General features: G+C 39.2%; 1 protein-coding gene across 6 annotated transcripts in view; it reads right to left on the minus strand.

Annotated features, from left to right (window-relative positions):
* LOC126764054 (E3 ubiquitin-protein transferase MAEA) overlaps positions 1 to 22,234 on the minus strand; it is a 188,395-nt gene that overhangs the window by 118,903 nt on the left and 47,258 nt on the right. For all 6 annotated transcript variants that reach the window (XM_050481807.1, XM_050481808.1, XM_050481804.1 and 3 more), the window contains exon 2: positions 17,700 to 17,805. In XM_050481807.1, coding sequence (XP_050337764.1) covers positions 17,700 to 17,805 — 106 coding nt within the window. The remainder of the gene's footprint in view (positions 1 to 17,699; positions 17,806 to 22,234) is intronic.

The raw sequence follows: 22,234 nt of genomic DNA on the forward strand, positions 1-22,234 counted from the left end.
GTCAGTCCGTGCTATAGAGGAGAGACTTAAATGTCTTATCACTCCCACGAAGTAATACTTAATCAGGTGGTTCCGTGGGAGAGTCTGGAGTTGGGAGTAGGTTAGGTTTAGCGGATTAAAGTTCCGCACTTCGGCTTTTGATGCTTCCCCCTACTTAAAAAAAAAACAAAAAAAAACAAAAAAAAAAAAAAAACACACACACACACACACATGTGTTATCCCCGACGAGGAGCGGCAGGAGTGGAGGATGCGGTATAAAAGCCAGCTAAGCCGATGAAACCCCTGCGACAGAGGCGAGTCGATACCGCCTCTTAAAAATATGTGTCCCCCCCATCATGCATGGGCATGACGGGTAATACAAAAATCCAGGCGCGACGGACTCACAACGAGCGGCTTCCTGGTCAGCGTCTGTTCACCATGTTAGGTGCGGCTGCGAACATGACCGGTCCATGCCGGGGCGCACTGGGAGTCCCACGAAGCACCATCAGGTGTTTCCCACTGATGGTGTGGAGAGGGTGATGTGAGCTTGCTCTTCCGAAGTGTTAGCCACGATGTGAATCAGTAACCAGCCCCTTCGGGCCTTGGTCATGAAGTGTCCATTGGGCGCAGAACTAGTAGACTGCGTTGCTCCGGGCGAGCGCCGGTTCGTCCGCGTATTCCGGAACCGGTAAAGCGAAGGACAAGCCTCAGGGAACTGGGGTAGGGGCATCGTCCCCGAGGGTACACCCGTTCCTGTCTATTTCGGCCCGCCCCGAAAAACCGCTCATGAAACGCTATCGATGAGAACGGTAGTCGACCTGACAAGCGAAGACAAAGGCAGCTATCCTAAAGAAGCTAAAGCGAAACCAACTACAGACGAATGGGTCACGGTCCAGTGTAAGACCCAAAAAAAAAGGACTAAGAAGATTGCAAACACGACACAACGTCTTCGACCTGATGCTATCGTGATTGCAAAAGTTGGACGCAGACGTACGCAGACATCCTGCGAACAGTTAAAGCAAATGGGAAACTGCAAGAACTTGGCAAAAATGTTTCGAGAGTAAAAAAGACAGCCAAAGGAGAGATTCTGCTTGAACTGAAGAAAGAGCAAACAGGAAGCACTGAAGGATATAAAGAAGAGATAAGCAGAATATTGGGCGACCAGGCACAAATCAAAACTTTGAAGCAAGAAACCACAGTGGAGTTGCAGGACCTGGACGATATCACCACAAAAGAAGACATAGCGGAAGCAATCCGATCAGAAATTAAAGAACTTGGCCTTTTTAATGTATAAGCAATAAAAACCATCAGAGCGGCTTACGCGGGCACCCAGATAGCAGTGATAAATCTTCCTGCGCAAGAAGCAAAATATTTGCTACAGGCCCAGAAGATTAAGATCGGCTGGACAATCTGCAGGATAAGGGAGAAAGCTCAACTGAAGAAGTGCTTTAGGTGTCTCGAATATGGACTTGTGGCGAAGGCGTGCAGCAACTTGGAAGACAGGAGTAAGTGCTGTATTAAGTGCGGAGAAGAGGGTCACTTTGCGAAATCCTGTACTAATAAACCCCTTTGGATTGCGTGCAAAAAGTGCAAATAGGAAGCCGAAAATGTTCCATTTACATAGCAGCGTGCAGTAAAAACGTAAGGTGAAGATCCTGCAAATAAACCTGAACCACTGCGAGGCGGCTCAGGAGCTACTAACGCAAACGGCTTATGAATATAGTATTGACGTAGCAATAATTTGTGAACAATACAAAAACAAAACGACTGACAATTGGATCTCAGATACCACAAAAAAGGTAGCAATATGGGCATGTGGAGACAAAACGTTTCAGCACAAACCATTAACTGAAAGGGCCTATTACGCAAGAGCGAAAATACATGGGATCAACTTCTACAGTTGTTACATACCGCCAAGTATCCCACTTGACGCATATGAAAAAATACTTCACGAACTTGTGAAAGACGCAAAGGCAACTACGCCAAACATAATTGCGGGGGACTTCAATGCCTGGGCGATAGAATGGGGAAGCAAAGCAACTAACCCGAGAGGAAGAGCACTGCTTAAAGCCTTCGCGGTGCTAGACGTTGTCCTGCTGAATACAGGGACAAAGTACACATTTGAAAAGAATGGACGTGGCTCCACTATTGACGTATCCTTTGCTAGCAGAACCTTAATACGATCAACTGACTGGCGCGTAAGCGATATATATACACAGAGTGATCACCTGGCTATATTAATAAATATAAGGAATAAATATAAGAAAGCGAGGCGCCGATTTCAACGTTGCATAGGCAGCAGCGACTGTACGAGGCTAAGAGAAATTTTCAGAGGAAAGCGCAGGGACCTCAAAAAAGCGATAAAGGCGAGCAAAAACTCTTGCTTCAAGATGTTATGCGAAAAAGTAGATGAAAACCCATGGGGAGAGGCGTACAAGATAGTAATGGGAAGGATAGCAGGAGGCAAAGGGCAAGCGCCGACCTGTCCCTTTCTGCTAAGAAATATAGTAGAAACGCTATTTCCTAAGCAAAGCCAAGAAGGTGGAAGTTTACCTCGCGAAAAAGCAGAGCCCACAGATGCAGCACCAGTAAATGATCTCGAAGTGCTACAAGCTGCTGAACAGTTCGGCAATTCCAAAGCACCAGGCCTGGATGGGATCCCGAACAAGGCCCTGAAGCTCGCAGTGAAACATAAAGCAAAACCATTTGTGGAGCTTTTTACACGATGCATGATCGACACAATGGGAAAAATGTTGGAGTGGATTATCTGTGTCCGACTAGAAAGTCACCTAGAAGGAGAGGCATCAAATACCCTATCAAATAACCAATACGGCTTCCGCAAAAAACGATCAACTGTTGACGCAATTAAGAAGCTCACAGGTATTGCAGAAAAGGCCATAGAAGGAGAAAGATGGATGTACGGCAATAAAGAATACTGCGCGGTCATAACGCTGGATGTGAAAAACGCATTTAACTCGGCGTACTGGCCCCACATATTGCGTGCGCTACAGGCGAAAAAAATACCAACTTACTTGCTGAGCATCATACAGAGCTATTTGTCCGAAAGACTGCTGCTCTATGACACAGACGAAGGTCCAAAAGTGTATACGGTAACTGGTGGTGTGCCACAAGGTTCCGTACTGGGTCCACTCTTATGGAATGTCCTGTATGATAGAATATTACGCCTCCCGCTGTATAGTGGCCAAAGAACTCCACCAAATTCAGAGGATATGTAGTGAGACGATACCAAAAATAAAACTCTGGCTAAATAGTTCAAAACTACAACTCGCGGAACAAAAAACGGAAGCAGTGCTTATCACAAGCAGAAAAAAACTAGAGAATATCACCTTCAACATTGACGGACACAGCATTACAACACAATCAGCACTAAAGTACCTTGGTGTAATGATTGACGCAAGACTGAGCTACAAAACTCACATTGAGAAAGCCTGCGAAAAAGCTGCCCGTGTAAATGCGGCCCTATCCAGAATTATGGCCAATACAGGAGGTCCAAAACAAAGCAGCAAAGCACTTTTGGCCAAGGTTAGCCAGTCAATCGTAATGTACGCCGCGCCTGTATGGGGACCAGCGCTTATGCAAAAAACATATGTAAGAATGGCATAATCAGTGTTCCGGCTAAGCGCAATTAGAACTATTAGCGCATTCCGCACGATATCCCATATATGGTGGGATAATGCCACCAGACATAATGGCACGGGAACTGAAGCGGATCTATGACAAAAGCAAAATCATTGGCAGAAAGCTGACAATGGCAGAGCGAAAAGTGGAAAGACAAGAAAGCATGGAGGAATGGCAAAATCGTTGGGACACAACAACAAAGGGAAGATGGACGCACCGATTAATCGGGAAAGTACGAGAATGGGTGGAACGAAAGCATGGCGAGACAGACTTTTACATGACGCAGTTTCTGACAGGACACGGATGTTTCCGAGAGTACCTACATAGGTATGATCATGACAATGGCGTTACCTGCTCTTTCTGTGGAAACAGTAGTGAAAATACGGAGCACATATTTTTATTTCTGCCCAAGATTTAAGTCAGCAGTATCAATGAAAATATCAAAATAAAATTACAATGAGTATATTCTCCCTCGATATAAGACCTTTCATTTCCCCCCACCAGTGCATACTGGTCGATTTCATAGGCCAAAAATAAAAAAATAAAAGTATGAAATTTACCACTGTTTGTATCAAAGCTATTTCTTAAAACACCAATAAAACTAACGGTAAACACATTTTTGCTCTATACCATTCGTAGGGGCTACGAAAAGCGAGAGAAGTGAGACAATAGAAACACGCGGAATGTGCAGTGAAAATAGCTTAAAAATTATCTCTTATAATAAATTAAATTGCAATATAAAATCGTCCGTAATCCCCATAAATCGAAATGAGTATTGATAACAAAGGTATATGTTAAATAAAAAAGTGCCCTTTTGAGTGGTATGTTTTTCTTTAAACATCGATTTAAGGTATACAAAAAGTTGTGATCCCTGTCTCGCCCTCAAATGAATCAAGTTTGTTTATATCAGTTAATGTTTTCTAAGTCTATGCTTTTGATTTCAGCTGCAACTTTTTGCAACTTTCCTTGTTATTCATGTTTTTCTACCAGGCATGCAATATAATTTTTTGTATTTATTTGCATGTATTTGCGTAGATGTTTTATTGTTCTTTATGTTTTTTTTCATCATACATATAACTACATATTTGAGCTTTGGTTTTCATTTTATTATTTTCTCTCTTTTATCAAATGTTTGTTTTATACATACGTACTTTTATTTAGGCACATCAGGTAACTTTCACGCCTATATATAATTTTTTATTTTTGAATTGAAATTGAAAAATTTGTGAAGTAATATCACTTATCACCGAAGCAAATTTAATAAAGCTTCAGTATCTACTTATTAAAAGCTTCGTTAACAAAAAACTTGATACTAACTTTTTACCCTGCTGTGATGACATTTTAATGGAAAATGAGCAAATAAAGGCCTCAGAATCTGATGTTGAAGTTGAGATAAAAAAATTATTGGACCACATTGCGTCACAAATGTAATTAATGAACGAAATGAGTCCTCTAATTACCTATTATCAATAGGAATGTGTAGCTTTGTTGGCAATTCTCAGAGCGAATATAAGCAGAAATTTCAAAATAATAATTTATAAGACAATAATTTATTTGTCACGACATACCCCCGCTATTGCCGTCACGTCCACCCGCTATTGCCGTCCTGTTCGAATTCAATTTCAGAAGGAATCAGTTTATTAAACCCTAAAAGCACTAGATTTGCGCTAGATCCTGCAAAGGAATTAACTTCAAAATATTCCTGGCATTATCTTCCCTCGTTGTTCCGTAAAATTTTAATTCACGCTCCCGATGTTATTCAATATGCACCAGTTTCAATTGAAGAGCTCTCATAAGAGCTGAGAGCTGAGTCAAGCAATAAGGACGTTAAGATGTATCGACTTCATCATATACGAAAGAACTAACGGATCGTTACAAATCACGACTTGCTAAACCGAATGCTTTTGAGATTAGATCCTTTCATCACCAGTCAAAGAAACTATAATGCAAAAATAAATCAATTTTATTAAAATCAGTTTTTGATTTATTTGAATAATATTCAAAAAGTTCCTTTTTCGTTTATCAACTTTTTTAATTTATTATTAATTAAAATTTGTACCATCAACTTTTTTAATTTATTATTAATTAAAATTTGTTACCATCGGGGGTAACAAGAATCGATTCTTAATCGACTTCGACTACTGAAGATCGATTCCGAAAAATCGATTAAAAATAAACGAGAAAACTCGATTTTCGAGTAGAATCGGAATCGAGTTTACCATCCCTACTGGCAGCCATCGCGTGCACATATAATAACCTCCGCACAATAACCATTTTTGTTAAAAAAAAAACAAATTTATATATATTATTGTAATATTATTATATTAACCAAAGAGTATGTGCTTCAAAATGTTACTGTCGATGTTTTTCGGCGATATTTTATTTTTGGAGTATCCCTTAACTATGTCCAGCAGTAATCGACAAGAAAACTGGCCCTCCAGTTGCCTTGGTGAGTGCCTGACGCACTGGCCACTGCTCGGAGTGGTCATGTGAATTTGCTGAATAGCCAAAAGTTACACGAAGGTAACGTAAATGATCACGAATAACCAACTTCTTTGTTCAACAAGTTCAGACATGGTAAACATCGAAGAATTCACTTTTAGAGCCTCACAAAACGACGCGTATCTCAAATATTAATGAATATTTTGACGTGAAATTCAGAAAAATTACAATACGAAAAAAAATTTACCGATTCGAAAAACACGGGAAGTATAAGTTAACTGAAATTAATTCACTTTTCAATTTGATCACAGTAGTATTCTAAAATCTAAAGCCGCAGGTTACAGAATATCTGTGGGTGATAGAAAAATTCTGTTTTCAGATTTGACTTCAGAGTATCAAACTGCATTAGAAACACCTACGAATTTTTATGTCACAAATTATGTGTCTACCAGTGTTATCAAATCAAGTAAATGCCCATATAATTCATCTACATGGACTGTTTCAAAAAAAAGCGCAGGTAGATCAGGGTATCAAACTGCATTAGAAACACCTAAGAATTTTCATGTCGCAAATTATGTGTCTACCAGTGTTATCAAGCCAAGTAAACGCCCATATAATTCAACTACATGGACTGTTCCAAAAAAGCGCAGATGAAGACTGATGGTTGAATTTTAAAAATTACTGCTCAGGCGATCACGGACAGTAAGAGCTTGTAAAGATGCCTTTTAGATTGAAAAACACATCCTCAATATTTCAACGATGCGCAGATGACTTCTAAAGGATATTATGTGTATATAGACGATGTACTTGTACTAACATTTTTTTCACCCAAGGAAAATATTGTAAAGTTTCAACTATAATAAATGCATTAGAGTCAATTCGAAAATTTCATCGAAAAGTGTAATTCGTTCCAAGACTCAGTCAAATATCTTTGGCACAAAATTAAACACAACAAGTAACGAAGAGCCTTTAACTCACTAGGATTAATGAAGGGGTTATACCTCCAGGTACATATGGTTTGTTAGTTTATGGATGGAGCGATTTTCTTCACTCTAAGCACAAAAATTCACCGTTATTATAGAAACACACTCTCAATTTTATATAAGGTGTCTTGGACGTTCGAAAATTTTTATATTAACTTTATATTAAGTATTTAAGGGCTAAGAAAGTATTACCCCGATCCCAACCAGTTGTAACACACAGACAACATACCACTATCAGGAAAGGATACTCTCTTAATTATCTCTTATTATATTGAGTAGTCGAAAAAGTCCTTTCGAATTTCTAATCAAACTTCAACTTATTTTTTTATATTTATAATAATAAATAAATAAACAAATATGTACCATTTTGGTCGACCACTTTTTGCCATTTTTTCGCTAGACATATTATTTCATCAATGTAACCCGAAATTTCGAAATTTCCAGAATGGAAACGAGCGAACTATTGTTGCGCTATACGAACATCAGCAGCATCATTTCCGTAAACTTTACAAATTTCATTGGTGGTTTGTGGGGGAGGATGGAGTCATGTGTAGAAATTCACGCAAGTGAGGAAAGTTCTCTGATCGCCATTCACTTAGGAGTGGCCAGAAACGATTCTTTTACATATGGCTCAAGCAGCTCACTACTTCCGGTCTTTGACCAAGTATCCTCTGGGTAGCTTAAGAACATCCGTTCGAAGGCGAAACATCCCCTCCGCAGGGTTGTGCGCTGGGTTTGGGACCCGCCACGTAAACAATCTTACTAATGAAAATCAACAATCAGCCTCGGATGAGAGACCCCTCTTTTGATGACGACCATGGCAAACGAAATAAGGACTACGATTTGAGGGCATGCACCAGGAATGTCCGGACCCTTAATTGGGAAGGTGCCTCTGCCCAGCTGGTTGATGTCCTCGCAAAAATAAAGGCTGACATCACCGCCGTCCAAGAAATGCGATGGACGGGACAAGGAGAGACACGAGTAGGTTCTTGTGACATTTACTACAGTGGCCATATAAAGGAGCGCAAGTTTGGTGTTGGATTCGTGGTGGAAGAGAGACTCCGTCGCCGAGTACTATCATTCACTCCGGTGAATGAGCGTCTAGCCACAATCCGCATCAAAGCCAGGTTCTTCAACATATCGCTGATTTGCGCCCACGCCCCGACGGAAGAGAAGGACGATGTGACCAAAGATGCCTTCTATGAGCGCTTGGAGCGCACTTACGAGAGCTGCCCCCGCCACGATGTCAAAATCGTGCTTGGCGACTTTAACGCCAGGGTGGGCAAAGAAGGTATCTTTGGCACTACGGTCGGTAAATTCAGCCTCCACGACGAAACATTCCCAAATGCGTTGAGGCTGATTGACTTCGCCGGGGCCCGAAATATGGTTATCTGCAGTACTAGATTCCAGCATAAAAAGATTCATCAAGCCACCTGGCTGTCTCCGGATCGAAAAACCACCAACCAGAGCGATCATGTTGTGATAGACGGAAGACACGTCTCCAGTGTTTTAGATGTGCGTGCGCTCCGAGGACCTAACATCGACTCGGACCACTATATTGTTGCAGCTAAGATTCGCACCCGCCTCTGTGCAGCAAAAAACGCACGCCAACAAACACAAGGAAGGTTCGACGTCGAGAAGCTGCAATCACAACGGACAGCCGAACGATTTTCTACTCGGCTTACACTCCTGCTCTCTGAGAGCACTCGTCAACAACTCGGTATAAGGGAACTGTGGGACGGCATTTCAAACTCCCTACGTACAGCTGCAACCGAAACCATTGGTTTTCGGAAAGTGCAAAAGAACAGCTGGTACGACGAGGAGTGCCGTGACGCAGCGGAGAGAAAACAGGCTGCCTACCTCGCAACGTTACGATCGACCACAACTCGTGCGGGATGGGATAGATACCGAGAGTTGAAAAGGGAAGCGAGACCAAGGGAAATGAAGTCCAGGAATGCTAGCAGACTATTGTTGGAGACTTAAAAGGGACCTACCGGTCCGGCCAAATATTCAAGAAAATCATAAGTATCTATTAGATATTAGGAAATAATTCTGTAAGTGTGGATGAATTTTGTACTTTTTACGAAAATATATGTTTTGATGTCGCAAGAAAACACGATGTGTAAATTTTTTTTCATTGATATGTTATTATTTGGTGGCCCTAGTATATTCAATTTTCATGTGACAAAAAAAATGTTCAAATTTGTTGACCAGTGTTATTGATTTATCGCGCTTTTAGTAGTTTTTAACAGTTCCGTTATATGGGGAGTGGGAAAATTTGGTTGTTATAGATTTAGTGGTTTAGGAGATATGTACATTAAACTTATTAAAGGGCTGGGTCACGAACACTTTCTCAACAATTTTAGCTCAGAAGAGCCTCATGCCCTGTGCCAAACAGTTAGTTCTACATCTTGATTTAGTGTTAAGTTATGACACTTTATCGGTTTTTGTTTTTCCTCCATGTTTTACCAAGAAAGACCTGTATCAAGTTTCGTCAAGATATTTTAATTTTGACTCAAGTTATCATTTATACATACGAATGGACAGACAGACAGTCACTCGAATTTAAACTCGTCTCATTACCGTTATATGAACAAAACTATTATACGCTGTAGCAGCATGTTTGCAAGAGTTCAGAATTACAATGGATTCAAAAAATATTGAAACACTAAAACAAATCTCCTTAACCCTGGTCGAGACCAACGGTCTGATACACTTAGTCGAGACCAATGGCTTGGCTAGGTCCTTATGTGTTTACATACATTCCTTTTCGTTAATTTTTTGATTTATTTAGGAGCATATGAATCATTTTTGAGCGATTTTTCAATTGATTTTATGATGATGGGTCCTGAGGAATACAAAATAAACATATGTAATCAATTTTCGAATGCTGTTGACAAACTGGATTTGAACATTTAGAACAGAAAAATTGAGTTTTAAGACGCAATTTATCGCTTTCTTGCAAACGAAGTCTGCAATCTCTACTTCCTTTGAGTGTGTCAGCACCTTTTGATGTTGAAGCTACTAATCGTGATGGAATGTTGAGTAAACGACCGAAAAAGGATTCAAAAGCCAAACGACAAGATAGATGTTTAATGACATTGGGATTGTTCATACGATTTTCGATATTGGGCGTTGCCAATGTTCTCGATAAATTGTAAAGAAAAGTGCGTCGTGCATCCTTTTTATGTAGATGGTCGATTTCTTTGCAAACTACGAAAGCAGCCAATTCCATCACATCCCACAAGTTGCAAAAAAAGGCAAATGTCCATCGTTTCGTCGGCCGTTTTGTAGTGTAATGGGTAACCATCTGATCCATGCAGTCAACGCCGGCCTTTGTTGAATTATAAAATAAAATTGCTTCCGGTTTTTTGGCTTCACCTTCGCAATCCTTTGTGTAGTGTAGGATTGAAATCAAATTGACTGCCTTGTTCTTTTTCGGAACATAGCTACAAATCGAAACGAGATTATCGTGAAACCCGAAAAGAGTAGAAAGCAACGGACCAGACGGATTTTTTTTCAATTCTTCGGGTAAACACTTCTTATTGGCGCGAATAGTACCGACGAAAACAAGTCCAATGGTAGCCAATCGTTTGGCTCCTGTCAGTGTTGTGAAAAAGTTGTCAGCTACTATTGTTCTGCCGGTGCGTTCGTACCGTTTCACAAGTTCGAGCAATACATTTTCTCCTTGGTTCACTTCACGTTCTTCGCCATCCTTTTTTCCCGTGTACAATATACCTTGCATTGGGAATTTTGTTTGTGAGTCACATGCCCACCAGATTTTCACACCGTATTTGGCTGGTTTTGATGGTATGAATTGCGTAAACTTTGTCTTGCCACGATACGGAAACAATTGCTCATCAATCGTTACATTTTCATGCGGCTCATAGTTTCTGGCGAGGTTTTCATTTAAAAAATTCCATATATCGCGAATTGCGGCAGCCTTATCAGATTGTAGTCGGAATCGTTTGAGTGGCATCGCCGCTGGAAAGATGGGAAGAGCATCTGTTTGCCACAAAAGTGGTGTAAACTGCATATTATTGTGCGTTACGCCAGAAGCAATAAGAATACCAATAAATGCATCAAGTTCGGTGCTAGTGAAATCCACCCAAACTTTAGGTTTTGAGGTTAGATTTTCTGCATTCCATTTTGCAAATTGGTCTCTTCCATAACGATTTGTTTGACTGATGATAATGAATGAAATATTGGTAGTAAAAAACTGTTTGAATACCTCAATGGGAACAGAGTTTTGTTGCTCCGGTCCAGGCCTAAAGCGCACAATATTGTGTGCACGAGTACGAATTGCTTCATTAGGCTCTTTTTTCCATTCTGTCCCATCTTAACCGTAGTAAGAAGTTTCAATAGTAGCTGGAGTTTCACGCTCTTCTTCTTCTACACCATGGATTACTTCCTCTTCGTCGCTATCTAATATTTCATTCGGCTCGATTTCGATTTCATTTTCAATATCCGACGCATCTTCAAACGGCACATAATCGACATCTCTATCATCGGCATCGCTTTCGAATGGATCCACTTCTTCACGCACAACATCATTATTTTCATTTTGAATGTGACTTACCAATGCTGATGTTAAGTGATCATAAAAATCTGCACTGATATTTCTAGAACGTAATCGTGTATTATACACATATTCCACTTCATCACTCATTATTATAACCAAAGCGAACAGAATAATAAATAAATAAAAAAAAAACAAGATGAGAACTGGCGTGAAATATGCGTATTTTCACAGTAACATGTTGTGCGTTCAACTATCTGTCATCAACTGACTTGCATAATACAAAAGAATACCGTAGCAAAAATAAACACACACAATCCTGGTTTTGTTTGTAAACACACTCTTCTTTTGACTGTTTGACAAGTCGAGCGCAAAGAGATCCCTATAGATCCGAATAAACATATTTATCCCTGGTCGAGACCAACGGTCTGATACACTAAGTCGAGACCAATGGTGCTTGGCTAGACCAAGTGGTGTTTACATACATTTGTATGGAAATACGTGTTGTATTTACGCTCATATATGTACAATATAGATACATTTTTGAAATTTCTTACCTCTCGATTTGGTTGAAATGAAATTGACTGCCTTGTTCACGCTTGGCTTGGCAATAGCGTTCACAAAAAATGTAACATTTTGAGAAAAATTACATTTTTTCTTAACCTCTAGCTGTAGCGGCTAAAGTATTTGGCCTAGGTGGGTCAAATAAATTGCCCTCGTTAGGTAATTTAAAGAGCTTTCAGGAAATGTATAATTCGCCCCAAGGCCCCACCGGGGGCGTGGCAATAGGCGAAAATGGGTTTTCACCATTTGTGTCACTACAGTTGGGGAGTATGGGGCCGGGGGATCAAAACCATTTTGTGAGTTAGTTCACCCCTGGGGCTTTCAGGAAAGCCCTCAACCTCCCCTCTATCCCTACCAGGGGCGTGGCAATAGCGTTCAAAAAAAAATGTAACATTTTGAGAAAAATTACATTTTTCTTAACCTTTAAAACGCTCTAGCGGCTAAAGTATTTGACCTAGATAAACATACAAACCAATTTGGACATGTAACGAACAGGAAAACAGATAAATCAACCGTGCGAAGTGATAGAAACATACCAAAGTTCATATAATTTCATACAAAATCCAGTCTAGCCAAGCACCATTGGTGCACTAAGGTGTAATATTATAATATCATTTTTTCGTCCTTTTCGATACGATATCCTTGAAATTTTTTGTTTTTATTCTATAGACAATAAAATTTTAGGAAGCTACCATGAAGCGCAAGTCGTTTGCTACACTCTAAATATATTTAAATAACATTTAAAAACAAAATATGCCTGGCCAGACCCGTTGAGGGTTAAACCCTTAACCACTGATAAGAAAAAGGGGTGCAACCTAACATTTTATACTTTTGTAACTTGCAAGAATCAAAGCCAGACAAACGTCAACCAGAGGATCGTAATCCCATCAATTTTATATATACATATACTATATATAACTGACAGATACATAAGGTTTGTCAGAAAAACGAAAATCATTTTATGTAATATATAGGAGTTGGGGTAGGTAGTATCGACTCGATTATTTATTATCATGCCACATATTGAAAAATTGTGCCATTAAAGTACCTCACATACAATCACCAATCACATTGAGTAAAGTAAGGCGAATGTTCAAAAATCGTTATATTCGTTATACGGGGAGTAAGTCAAGTTTTCGCCCAAATGTATTTATTTTAGGCACAAAGATACACCGTTACGAGAAAAACACATTCTGTAATTTACTTTGAGATAACACAAATATTGGCCGATATATCCAGCATAAAGTCACCTTGAAGTTCGAAAATATTTGTATTAGGTATATGGGAGCTCATGGAAGTATTGACCCGAAATCAACCCATATTAGACAGAAATACTGTTATTAGGGAAGGATTATAATTGAATTTCAACTGTATATCTCACACATTGACCGATATTTTCGGTACAAAGTCAACTAAGGGTACTAGGGTCCACATATTCAATATCTGTGGGCTTGAACAGTTTAGTTTGGATTTGGATAACTTAATATGCCGTATTTAGTTATTGAATTAATGCGCTTTTAGTAGTTTTGAACAGTACCGTCATACGTGAAAAGAGCGGGGTTATCTTCCGATTTCAACTATTTTCACACTGTCGGCAGAAGTTCTTATCATTTTTGTGCCGGCCAAATTTGGTTATAGTAGATTTAGTAGTTTAGGAGATATTTACATTTTTTTTTTTTAATTTTTGCCCACAGGTGCCCTTTGCTACTGCGATCCACTTCGGTTAATGGCGATTTGTATGTGTGGCAGTGGTCCGATTACGCCCATCTACGAACTCGTAATTCATCAATATATCTAAATTTTTACTCAAGTTACAGCTTGCACGGACGGACGAACAGATAGACAGTCACCCGAATTTCACATTGCTCGTCATCCTTGTCATTTATATATATATATATATATATATATATATATAGTATATGTCCTTGTATCTATCTCGCTCAGTTTTAGGTGATACGTATAACCGTTAGGTGAACAAAACTATTATACTCTCTAGGAGCAAGTTGCATGAGTACAAAAATCATAGCACAAATATATCTATACGAATACCGGTTGTTCTCAAAATTTTTAAAAATGCTGCGCAATATGTAAAAAGTCTGAATGTCAATTATTTCCACCGATGCAGAGGTTGAGGGTATCATCAGTGAGTTGAAATCGTCGAAATCCATATACTCTGCAAGGAGCCTGACACTCTCCCCCACTAAATCCAGGGTGACAATATTCACCAACTGTGCGAACGAGCAGACTGGACCTATGTATATCGAAATCGATGGCATTCACTGGCACTAAAGGGATAGATGGGTTTTACTGCTTTAAATAATCTGTTTTTCATTGTCTTATTTAATTCTATGAAATTTCTAGAATATTGTCCTAAATTCTCAAGCTGCTCGGAATTATAGTTTTGAAAATATGTCCTTGAAAAGTTACCTTTAAAGAGAGGTAGAAGCAATATTGGGATGTAACGTAGATCTCTTCTATGCGGTGCATCCTAGGAACGCTAAATGACTTGCGGCCTGTGAAAACTCATAACAAACTTGTGCTTGGATCAACTTGAGCTATGATTTCACTGAAATGATGAAAGTATTCTCTCACCTGGATAAGTGTAAGTGATATCTTGCCGAAGTGGCTAGCGAGTTAATACCGGGACTGCCTCTGTACCGTTAAAACCCTGTCAGGCCTCCTCTCCCGTTATCATTAAGTTGATGTGGTAGGTTAAGAAAACTCCTTGCTGGCTCTGAATGCTTTGCCCCATAAGGGCGTGCGTCAACTCTCCTTTTGGCTCCTTAATAGAGCTAACTTTGGAACCATTAAAAGCCAGTCCCGGGTGGGTCACTGGCCGGAGTGACGGAATCGTCGTCCACAAAAGGTAGCGGGAAAACCGCCCTTTTAATAGCGCAGAAAGTCAGTCAGGTGAAACCGCCAGCACAGGCATAGGAACCTCTGCTAGGTTCATGGTGGGCTGAGAGATCGCAGGCAATGCTAAAATCCCCGTCAATAAGCTGGTGAAATCAGCTAGTATGCTGAAGACGGTCCGCCGCGTGGCAGAAAATATAATAGCTCTCTACGGTGGCAGGAAGATTGCTCAGGAACCTGAGCTCGAGTGAGTTTCAGCTTACTCTTAGGCGGCAGAGGTCGTTAAAACAAACTGGGGGTGTGCGATCGTAGTTGGATATATGGAGCCATCTTCCACTATGCTGATTCTCCGGAACAAGGTGTCCATCGGTCCTTTTACCAACGCAAAGGGTGTCAACAGACAAGGCGGTTGTCTCACAGCCTTCAGGAGCGATATAGAAAAGGAAACACATGCGCAGACAGGCGTGGATGTGGCCTCGTCCCTTTTGGACACAGAAAGCGTTGGGGGCATATCTTTGATCGCCGATGCTGCCTTTAATCTTGAGTGGTTATTCGTTCGAGGAGTTCCGAGTCGAGAGTCTTGCATGTTCGGAACCCGCACTTCTGGAAAAGACTGTAGGATGGAGAAAACCTTCAAGAGCCGTGGCTTAGCATTAGGAGGAGCAGGGAGTCATAAACTATTGACAATAGTACTGGTAGACTCTGAGGTTGTTTGCTTTTCCGAAATGAACTAAATGCTTTTCTCTTATATAGATTCAGCAAATAGGACGTTGTGACTAAGCCGGAGAACTCTGGATCGCTTCGGTCCATATGCCGTACGATGGCGGGGGTGAAGCCACCTCCAGAGATGCTGAGGAAGACGGGATGAGGGGCCCGACGAAAAAAATCTAGCGTTATTATTGGTTCGGGCGCGAACTAAAAGCTCACGGTCTGGGGAATCTCGGGAGTAAACGCTAGAGATGAGTCACTTTTTGGTTCAATTTGTAGTAAAGATCTCTGCATAAAGAACAAAAGAAACTGTCCCACTTTCGTACCTGCAGGCAGGGAAGAAGTCATTGACCTCACTTTGACATCAAGGAGAAATAGCTCCCTTCATCTCCGAATGGAGGGTTCATAAGAACCATTCCTTCTCTGATCATATATATACTAGTTTTAACCTGGACAGATCAGGTCAGGCCAGAGAAACATATAGAAACTTAGAAATTGTTGCGCCAGGTCGAAGCTCAAGCCTATCTGCCAGCAGGAACGATGAGTGTGTTGAGGTCTCCAGTTCTGTATATAGGTGTGTCCTTAAAAGCTCCTGTCTTTTGGCACACCAAGGAGACTGTTTAATAAGGCTCATAAAAGCGGACTTAGTGCAGATTGGGCATTTTGTAAAGCAGGTCATGCCATATATTAGGTTGCAAATATCTCCCTTCCGACTTTTTGTCTTCAGAATTTTGCGGCTATGTATAAAGTCTACAGAGCTCGTATCTGGCAATACTATACATCTTTGAAAGGTCTTGACATAACCTACAAAACGACGCTATGCATAATTAGTTTGGATATTGCGTTCAATTAATGATCAATTTAAAGAGCAAACAGACGGAAGGGAGATATTTGACAACCTAATATAAGACCGGTATTAGGAAGGCCAAAAGGTCTTCTGCGAAACTACAGAGGGTTGTCATGAGCTAATCCTATTTGCCGTATTCTCGTAAAGAAACATAACCCATTGGGGTATCTGAGACATGGACCTGGAAACTAGGCTGATGTGAGAAGTCGCTACGACTACACCAGGACGCTCACTTTCCTTTAAACGCATCTACGGAAGAGGTAACCCTTAGAGAGTTTCAAGGCTATATAGCCTTTGTTTTTAACCGTTAGGATAAGCGTCGTCTTACATGTATTATTAACTCTTTTAAATCTCCGGGACCCGATAGCATTATACCTGCACAACGTGAAAAAATGGGTGGTCCTCATCTATGCGAAGCTCTCATGTTACTGCTAAGGCCTATAGGGTTAGTCTCTATTCGTTTCGTTTGTTCCATTTCGGAGGAACGGGATACCTATTGGCAGGTTAGCCGACACTATTGTACCGTTTTCGATATCAAAGGGACTTTCAACAACATAAGGATGTGATTGTTGGATCTCAAGCTTATCATCTATGGTTTCCTTTGCAACAAAACGGTTCTGCGGAATGGGAAAATTTACGGGCACATCGGTAAGTGAAAATGTGAACCCCGTAAGGTGACGTCTTTTAGCCTTTTGCTCTCGAGCCTTTTGGTGAACGACCTTTAGAAAGAACTTGAGGAACGAGGCTACCGAGTGGTTGCCTACGCAGACGATATAGTTCTTTTGGAAAATTCCTGAACACCGTGTTTGTACAATAGTGGTTCTTGGAGTTTGTCTATTTGACAGCTGTTATTTCATTCTTACTAATTCTGTTTTGTCATTTCATAATGAATAGACTTATTCGTGAACAAAGCTACTCTGTTCTATTTGTAACAACCTTAAGATTATTTATATACGCCGTTTATGAATCTTAAGTAATATTCTTAAGAGCGCCATTTTGATACAGTGCAAAAAACATTATTTTGCTCATTTTTACATAAGTAAAAATTAACTCTGGCGCAGTTCAAATGCACCAGCCCAAGTCAAATTAGGTCAGATGGTATAGATTATAGATTAATAAATTATTAAATAAACGATTAAATGACGATCGGACGTTGTTTACTCACCAAGATTAGTTAAACTTCGAATATCAGACTTCCTTGCAAGGCACTCCGCCGTTTCATAATATCCTCTTCTGAGTAGATATTCGATTACAATGCGGTCCATTCGAATCTTAAATAAAATGTCAAAATGAAATTATTTAGAACAATGGTATAATTAATTATTAACTAATGTAAATTTCCTGTTCTTGAAACTACGGAAAAAATGAACATTATTAATAAGTAAATAAGTAATAAGCAAGAATGGCTGACATCTTCATATTAGGTATAATACTCTATATTATTCAGTTTTGGTATTGCGATGTATCATTGCCAGAATAACGGTGGCTAAATGAGATTAGTCTTCCCTAAAACCACCACATCAATGCACCTTTTGACTTAATGCATAACACAGTCACACTCCAAAACACCACACCAATAGAACTTATAAGAGAACACCACACATCAATACATGCAAGCACACACCACACAAAGGAACCCACACGAGAGCACAACACATTCATATCTGCAAAAAAAACACCACACTCGATGACGCCATGGACACCACCTAACAGTAACATGAGCAAAAAAGGATCGTCATGTCTAACCAGCTCTTTTTTTCGTCTGGATTCGGAACCAAAACATTATTGTGTGATTGTGATTAACTAACATTTTAATGAATTGAAAGAAAATATAAATACAATCGAAAACTTGGTTTTTTACTTAGAAACCCAAAGGTCTAGTCGGAATTATTTAAGTGGTGAGCGACAAAGGAGCAAAATGGGTAAAGAAGTAATCATTGGTCCTTCGAGCTCTAAAGAAAGGCACTGTCGATAAAAGGTAAAAACAAACATAGGTAAACTACAAAAAGTAACAGTGCGATGATCACATTGAAAAAAAGAATTAAAAATAAATAATTAAATGAAGATAAAACCTATATTCTCGAAGCATATGTATGTATATACACATACATGTGTACAACTGAAATGAAAAAAATATACAGTGAAAAAAAGAGTGCTTCGTAAAACCATGTTTTTAGCTTTTTTAACCATTTTTATTATTTGACCACACGTGGTGTTTTCACTTTCTTTAAGGATGTGTATGACTAAATTTGTTATCAAAATTATAGCATGGAAAGTTGATGCTTTCAGCTACATAGTTTTAGGGACATTTTTTTATAATCTTTATTTTTAGCAATGCCTCTCAAACAGTTTCAGTACCACTGAAAAAAGTTACAAACATACAAAAATTTTGTTGTTGTCCGATTTCACCATTCTTGCAGCGGCTGGCTGGGTAACCTCACATACCAAAATTAGTCGGGTAGTTCCTGATATAGGATTTCAGCTAAAGGCCACGTCCATTGTTCTCTTGTAAAGCTCTTCCCAACCATCTTTTTTGAAAAGTTCATTGCTTGCGGCATGTATTGTCCTCTCAGTAGTTTTCAATGTAACGTTATATGGGGAGTGGGAGTGATTATTATCTGATTCCACCCATTTTCTTAGAGTTTGTAGAGATGCTAAAGATACTTCTTCCGAGCAGGTTGGGTTGAGTCAGCTTTACCTATGGGGAAGATATGTACATTAAACCATTTTGATAGCGGAACTACGCCCATTAAAAAAAAAATCAGACATCGGATGTCCTTTATTACCGCAATCCCCTGTATGAAATTACAGTTCGGCATCTTAAATGCACCGATTACGCACAACTGCAACACCGACCTCCATTAGGTGCTAAGAAATATGTGGTGAGTTTCATCAAGATATCTAAATTTTTTACTGAAATTACCGACGAACTGGAAAAGGTTATATACATACATACATACATACACACAGACGAAGCTAATGCAAACGTTGAAAAGACCTACATCAAATTATATGTAATACAAAAAAAATATTTAAAAAAAAAGTAACAAAATTACAGAACATTGTGAAAACCGTGCGCGAAACAAATGTATATACTAAACACCTTAAACAAAAACAAACTGACGCTACTAAATAGAAAATATAAAAATGACAAATTGGGGAAATCACATGAGTATGGAACAAATACAACAATTATCGATTCTACATATTATTTCATAACTTGTATTTATTTGCATATTTTAATGAAACGGTTGCTGCCAAACTTTTTTAACTTTTGGTTAATTTCCGGGAAACCGACAGAAAGTAGTTCGGTACACTACTACATACAGTGAATACATAGTCAAAAATAAAGCTCGAGGATGAATGCTGCTGCTATATAGGACATCATATATTCAACTCTTCTCCTGTTGGCAGCCACCGTGTGCGAGTTAACGACATAGCCTCGCTCCGGGTCACACACACACACTCACATACATCTTATCTGTTAATATACATCCTAAACAAAGACGAACTATGTAAACTGATAGAACTTGTTTTGACATGCACTATCAGCCGAACAATAGAAATGCATTCTCGACATATAAAAAACAAACATCTGGCAAGAGAATAATATACTGCGATAACCACCTCCGCATCTCAGCAATAACAAACAAGTGATAGCAAGATAACAAATATCGAATTACAACAAAGAAATTGGAAGCAGATAACAGCAGCCGCATTCCATAAGTATACATAAATAGCACTAAGATTAGAAAATGTAGTCAGTAAGAAATTATGAATAAAAAAGGCAACACGAAAATAAGTGTACTGCCCAAATAAACATAATTTATTTTACTCGCGACAAACAACAGTTTGTTAACTGTGGGCTCAACCGTTCTTTCCGTTTGAACTGAACCTGCCATATCCTGACATAAAGGGATAAAACTAAAATCCACGTTCCTGAAGAAGGAAAAAATAAGTTCCTGAAAACTTGGAAGCAGCAGCAATAAACATCGGAATCACGCTGGAATCTCATAAAAAGAGACAAAAACTGTTCAATTTGCGTCGTCCCTTATTGAACACCAACTTCGATATGTCTGCACAGAAGATTGCAAATCTCAGGGCTCAAATTGCTGCTTTAACTACATCTCTAACTGAGAACCAACAAAGAGTGGCTACCCTGGAGAACAGTCTGCCATCAAATGTGACAATTACGGATCACGAGGACTGCAAACCAAATATAATCAACGAAATGCAGATTAACCTGGATATTTTTAAAGCATTGCCTGACTTCACGGGCAATATAAATCAATACAGATCCTGGAGAAAACGTGCGTGGACGCACATGGAAAACATAAAAGAATATGCCACAACCCCGACATATTATACCGCACTTTCGATATTGCATTCGAAAATTTAAGGAGAAGCAGCCGATATTTTAATCAACCACAACACGAAGTTCAACTTCTACTCAATCATAAATCGCCTCGACTACACGTATGCGTATACAGTTAAAGCAGAGATTAACCTTTTCGAGTATAAGCTCAGGTATAAATGTAGGGCCAAGAAAGAAAGAGAAATTTTGCAAAAAATTAATTATAAAGTAAGCAATGAAAAAAATAGATCTGAAATTGAAAAAATAATGCAACAAAATGAAGGTACTAACTCAATATTACCACTTACTACCACTGTACAAGCCACAATTAGGACGAGATCCGAAGATCCTATCTGGACAAAACAATATCCGTACCCTATATCTGATGATTTTATTAACAAAGAAATAATTAAACTTTTAGAAAGTGAAATAATCCAACCTAGTAAAAGTCCGTACAATTCACCCATTTGGACAGTTGATAAAAAAGGTACCGACGAACAAGGGAAACCGAAACGCAGAATGGTTGTAGACTTTCAAAAGCTAAACGCTCAAACTAATACAGATAGATACCCCATACCTGATGTAGCTATGACAATACAAAATCTTGGTAATGCAAAAATATTTACAACTTTAGATTTGGAATCTGGATTTCAACAGATTCTTATTAAAGAATCTGACAGAGAGAAAACAGCTTTTAGTGTAAATAGAGCCACATATGAATTTTTTCGCATGCCTTTTGGACTGAAAAATGCTCCGTCAATTTTTCAAAGGTGTTTCGATGATATCCTGAGACCATATATTGGCAAATTTGCGTATGTTTATATACACGATGTTCTCATTTACTCTTCTTCTCAGAAGAGCATGTCGAGCACTTACGCATTATTATAAATGCACTTCACCAAGCTAACATGAAGATTTCCAATGAAAAGTCACACTTCTTTAAAGACTCAGTAGAATATTTGGGGCACATAATTAAATACAATAAAATCACCGTCGATCCCGTAAAAATACAAGCTATAAAAGATTTTCCCACTCCTACTTCACTCAAGAAGCTTAGATCTTTTCTAGGTCTCGCAAACTATTATCGAAAATTCATAAAACATTTTGCAGCCATTGTTAAACCACTTACCACGTTTCTCAGAGCAGACACGTGTTATTTCACGAACACTTAGTCAAACCGAACAGAATTACTCTACAAAAGAGAAAGAGTTCTCGCAATTGACATACAGTAGACATACACTTTTCTTTAACACTCAGACTGAGCTATTGGACATATCGCTCATTTACTTCAATAGCGATATGTCCAATAACTCAAATAACTCAAAAAACGCATTTTTTCAGGAGAG

Source organism: Bactrocera neohumeralis, unplaced genomic scaffold (genome assembly GCF_024586455.1).
Source record: "Bactrocera neohumeralis isolate Rockhampton unplaced genomic scaffold, APGP_CSIRO_Bneo_wtdbg2-racon-allhic-juicebox.fasta_v2 cluster09, whole genome shotgun sequence".
Taxonomy (NCBI): Eukaryota; Metazoa; Arthropoda; class Insecta; order Diptera; family Tephritidae; genus Bactrocera; species Bactrocera neohumeralis.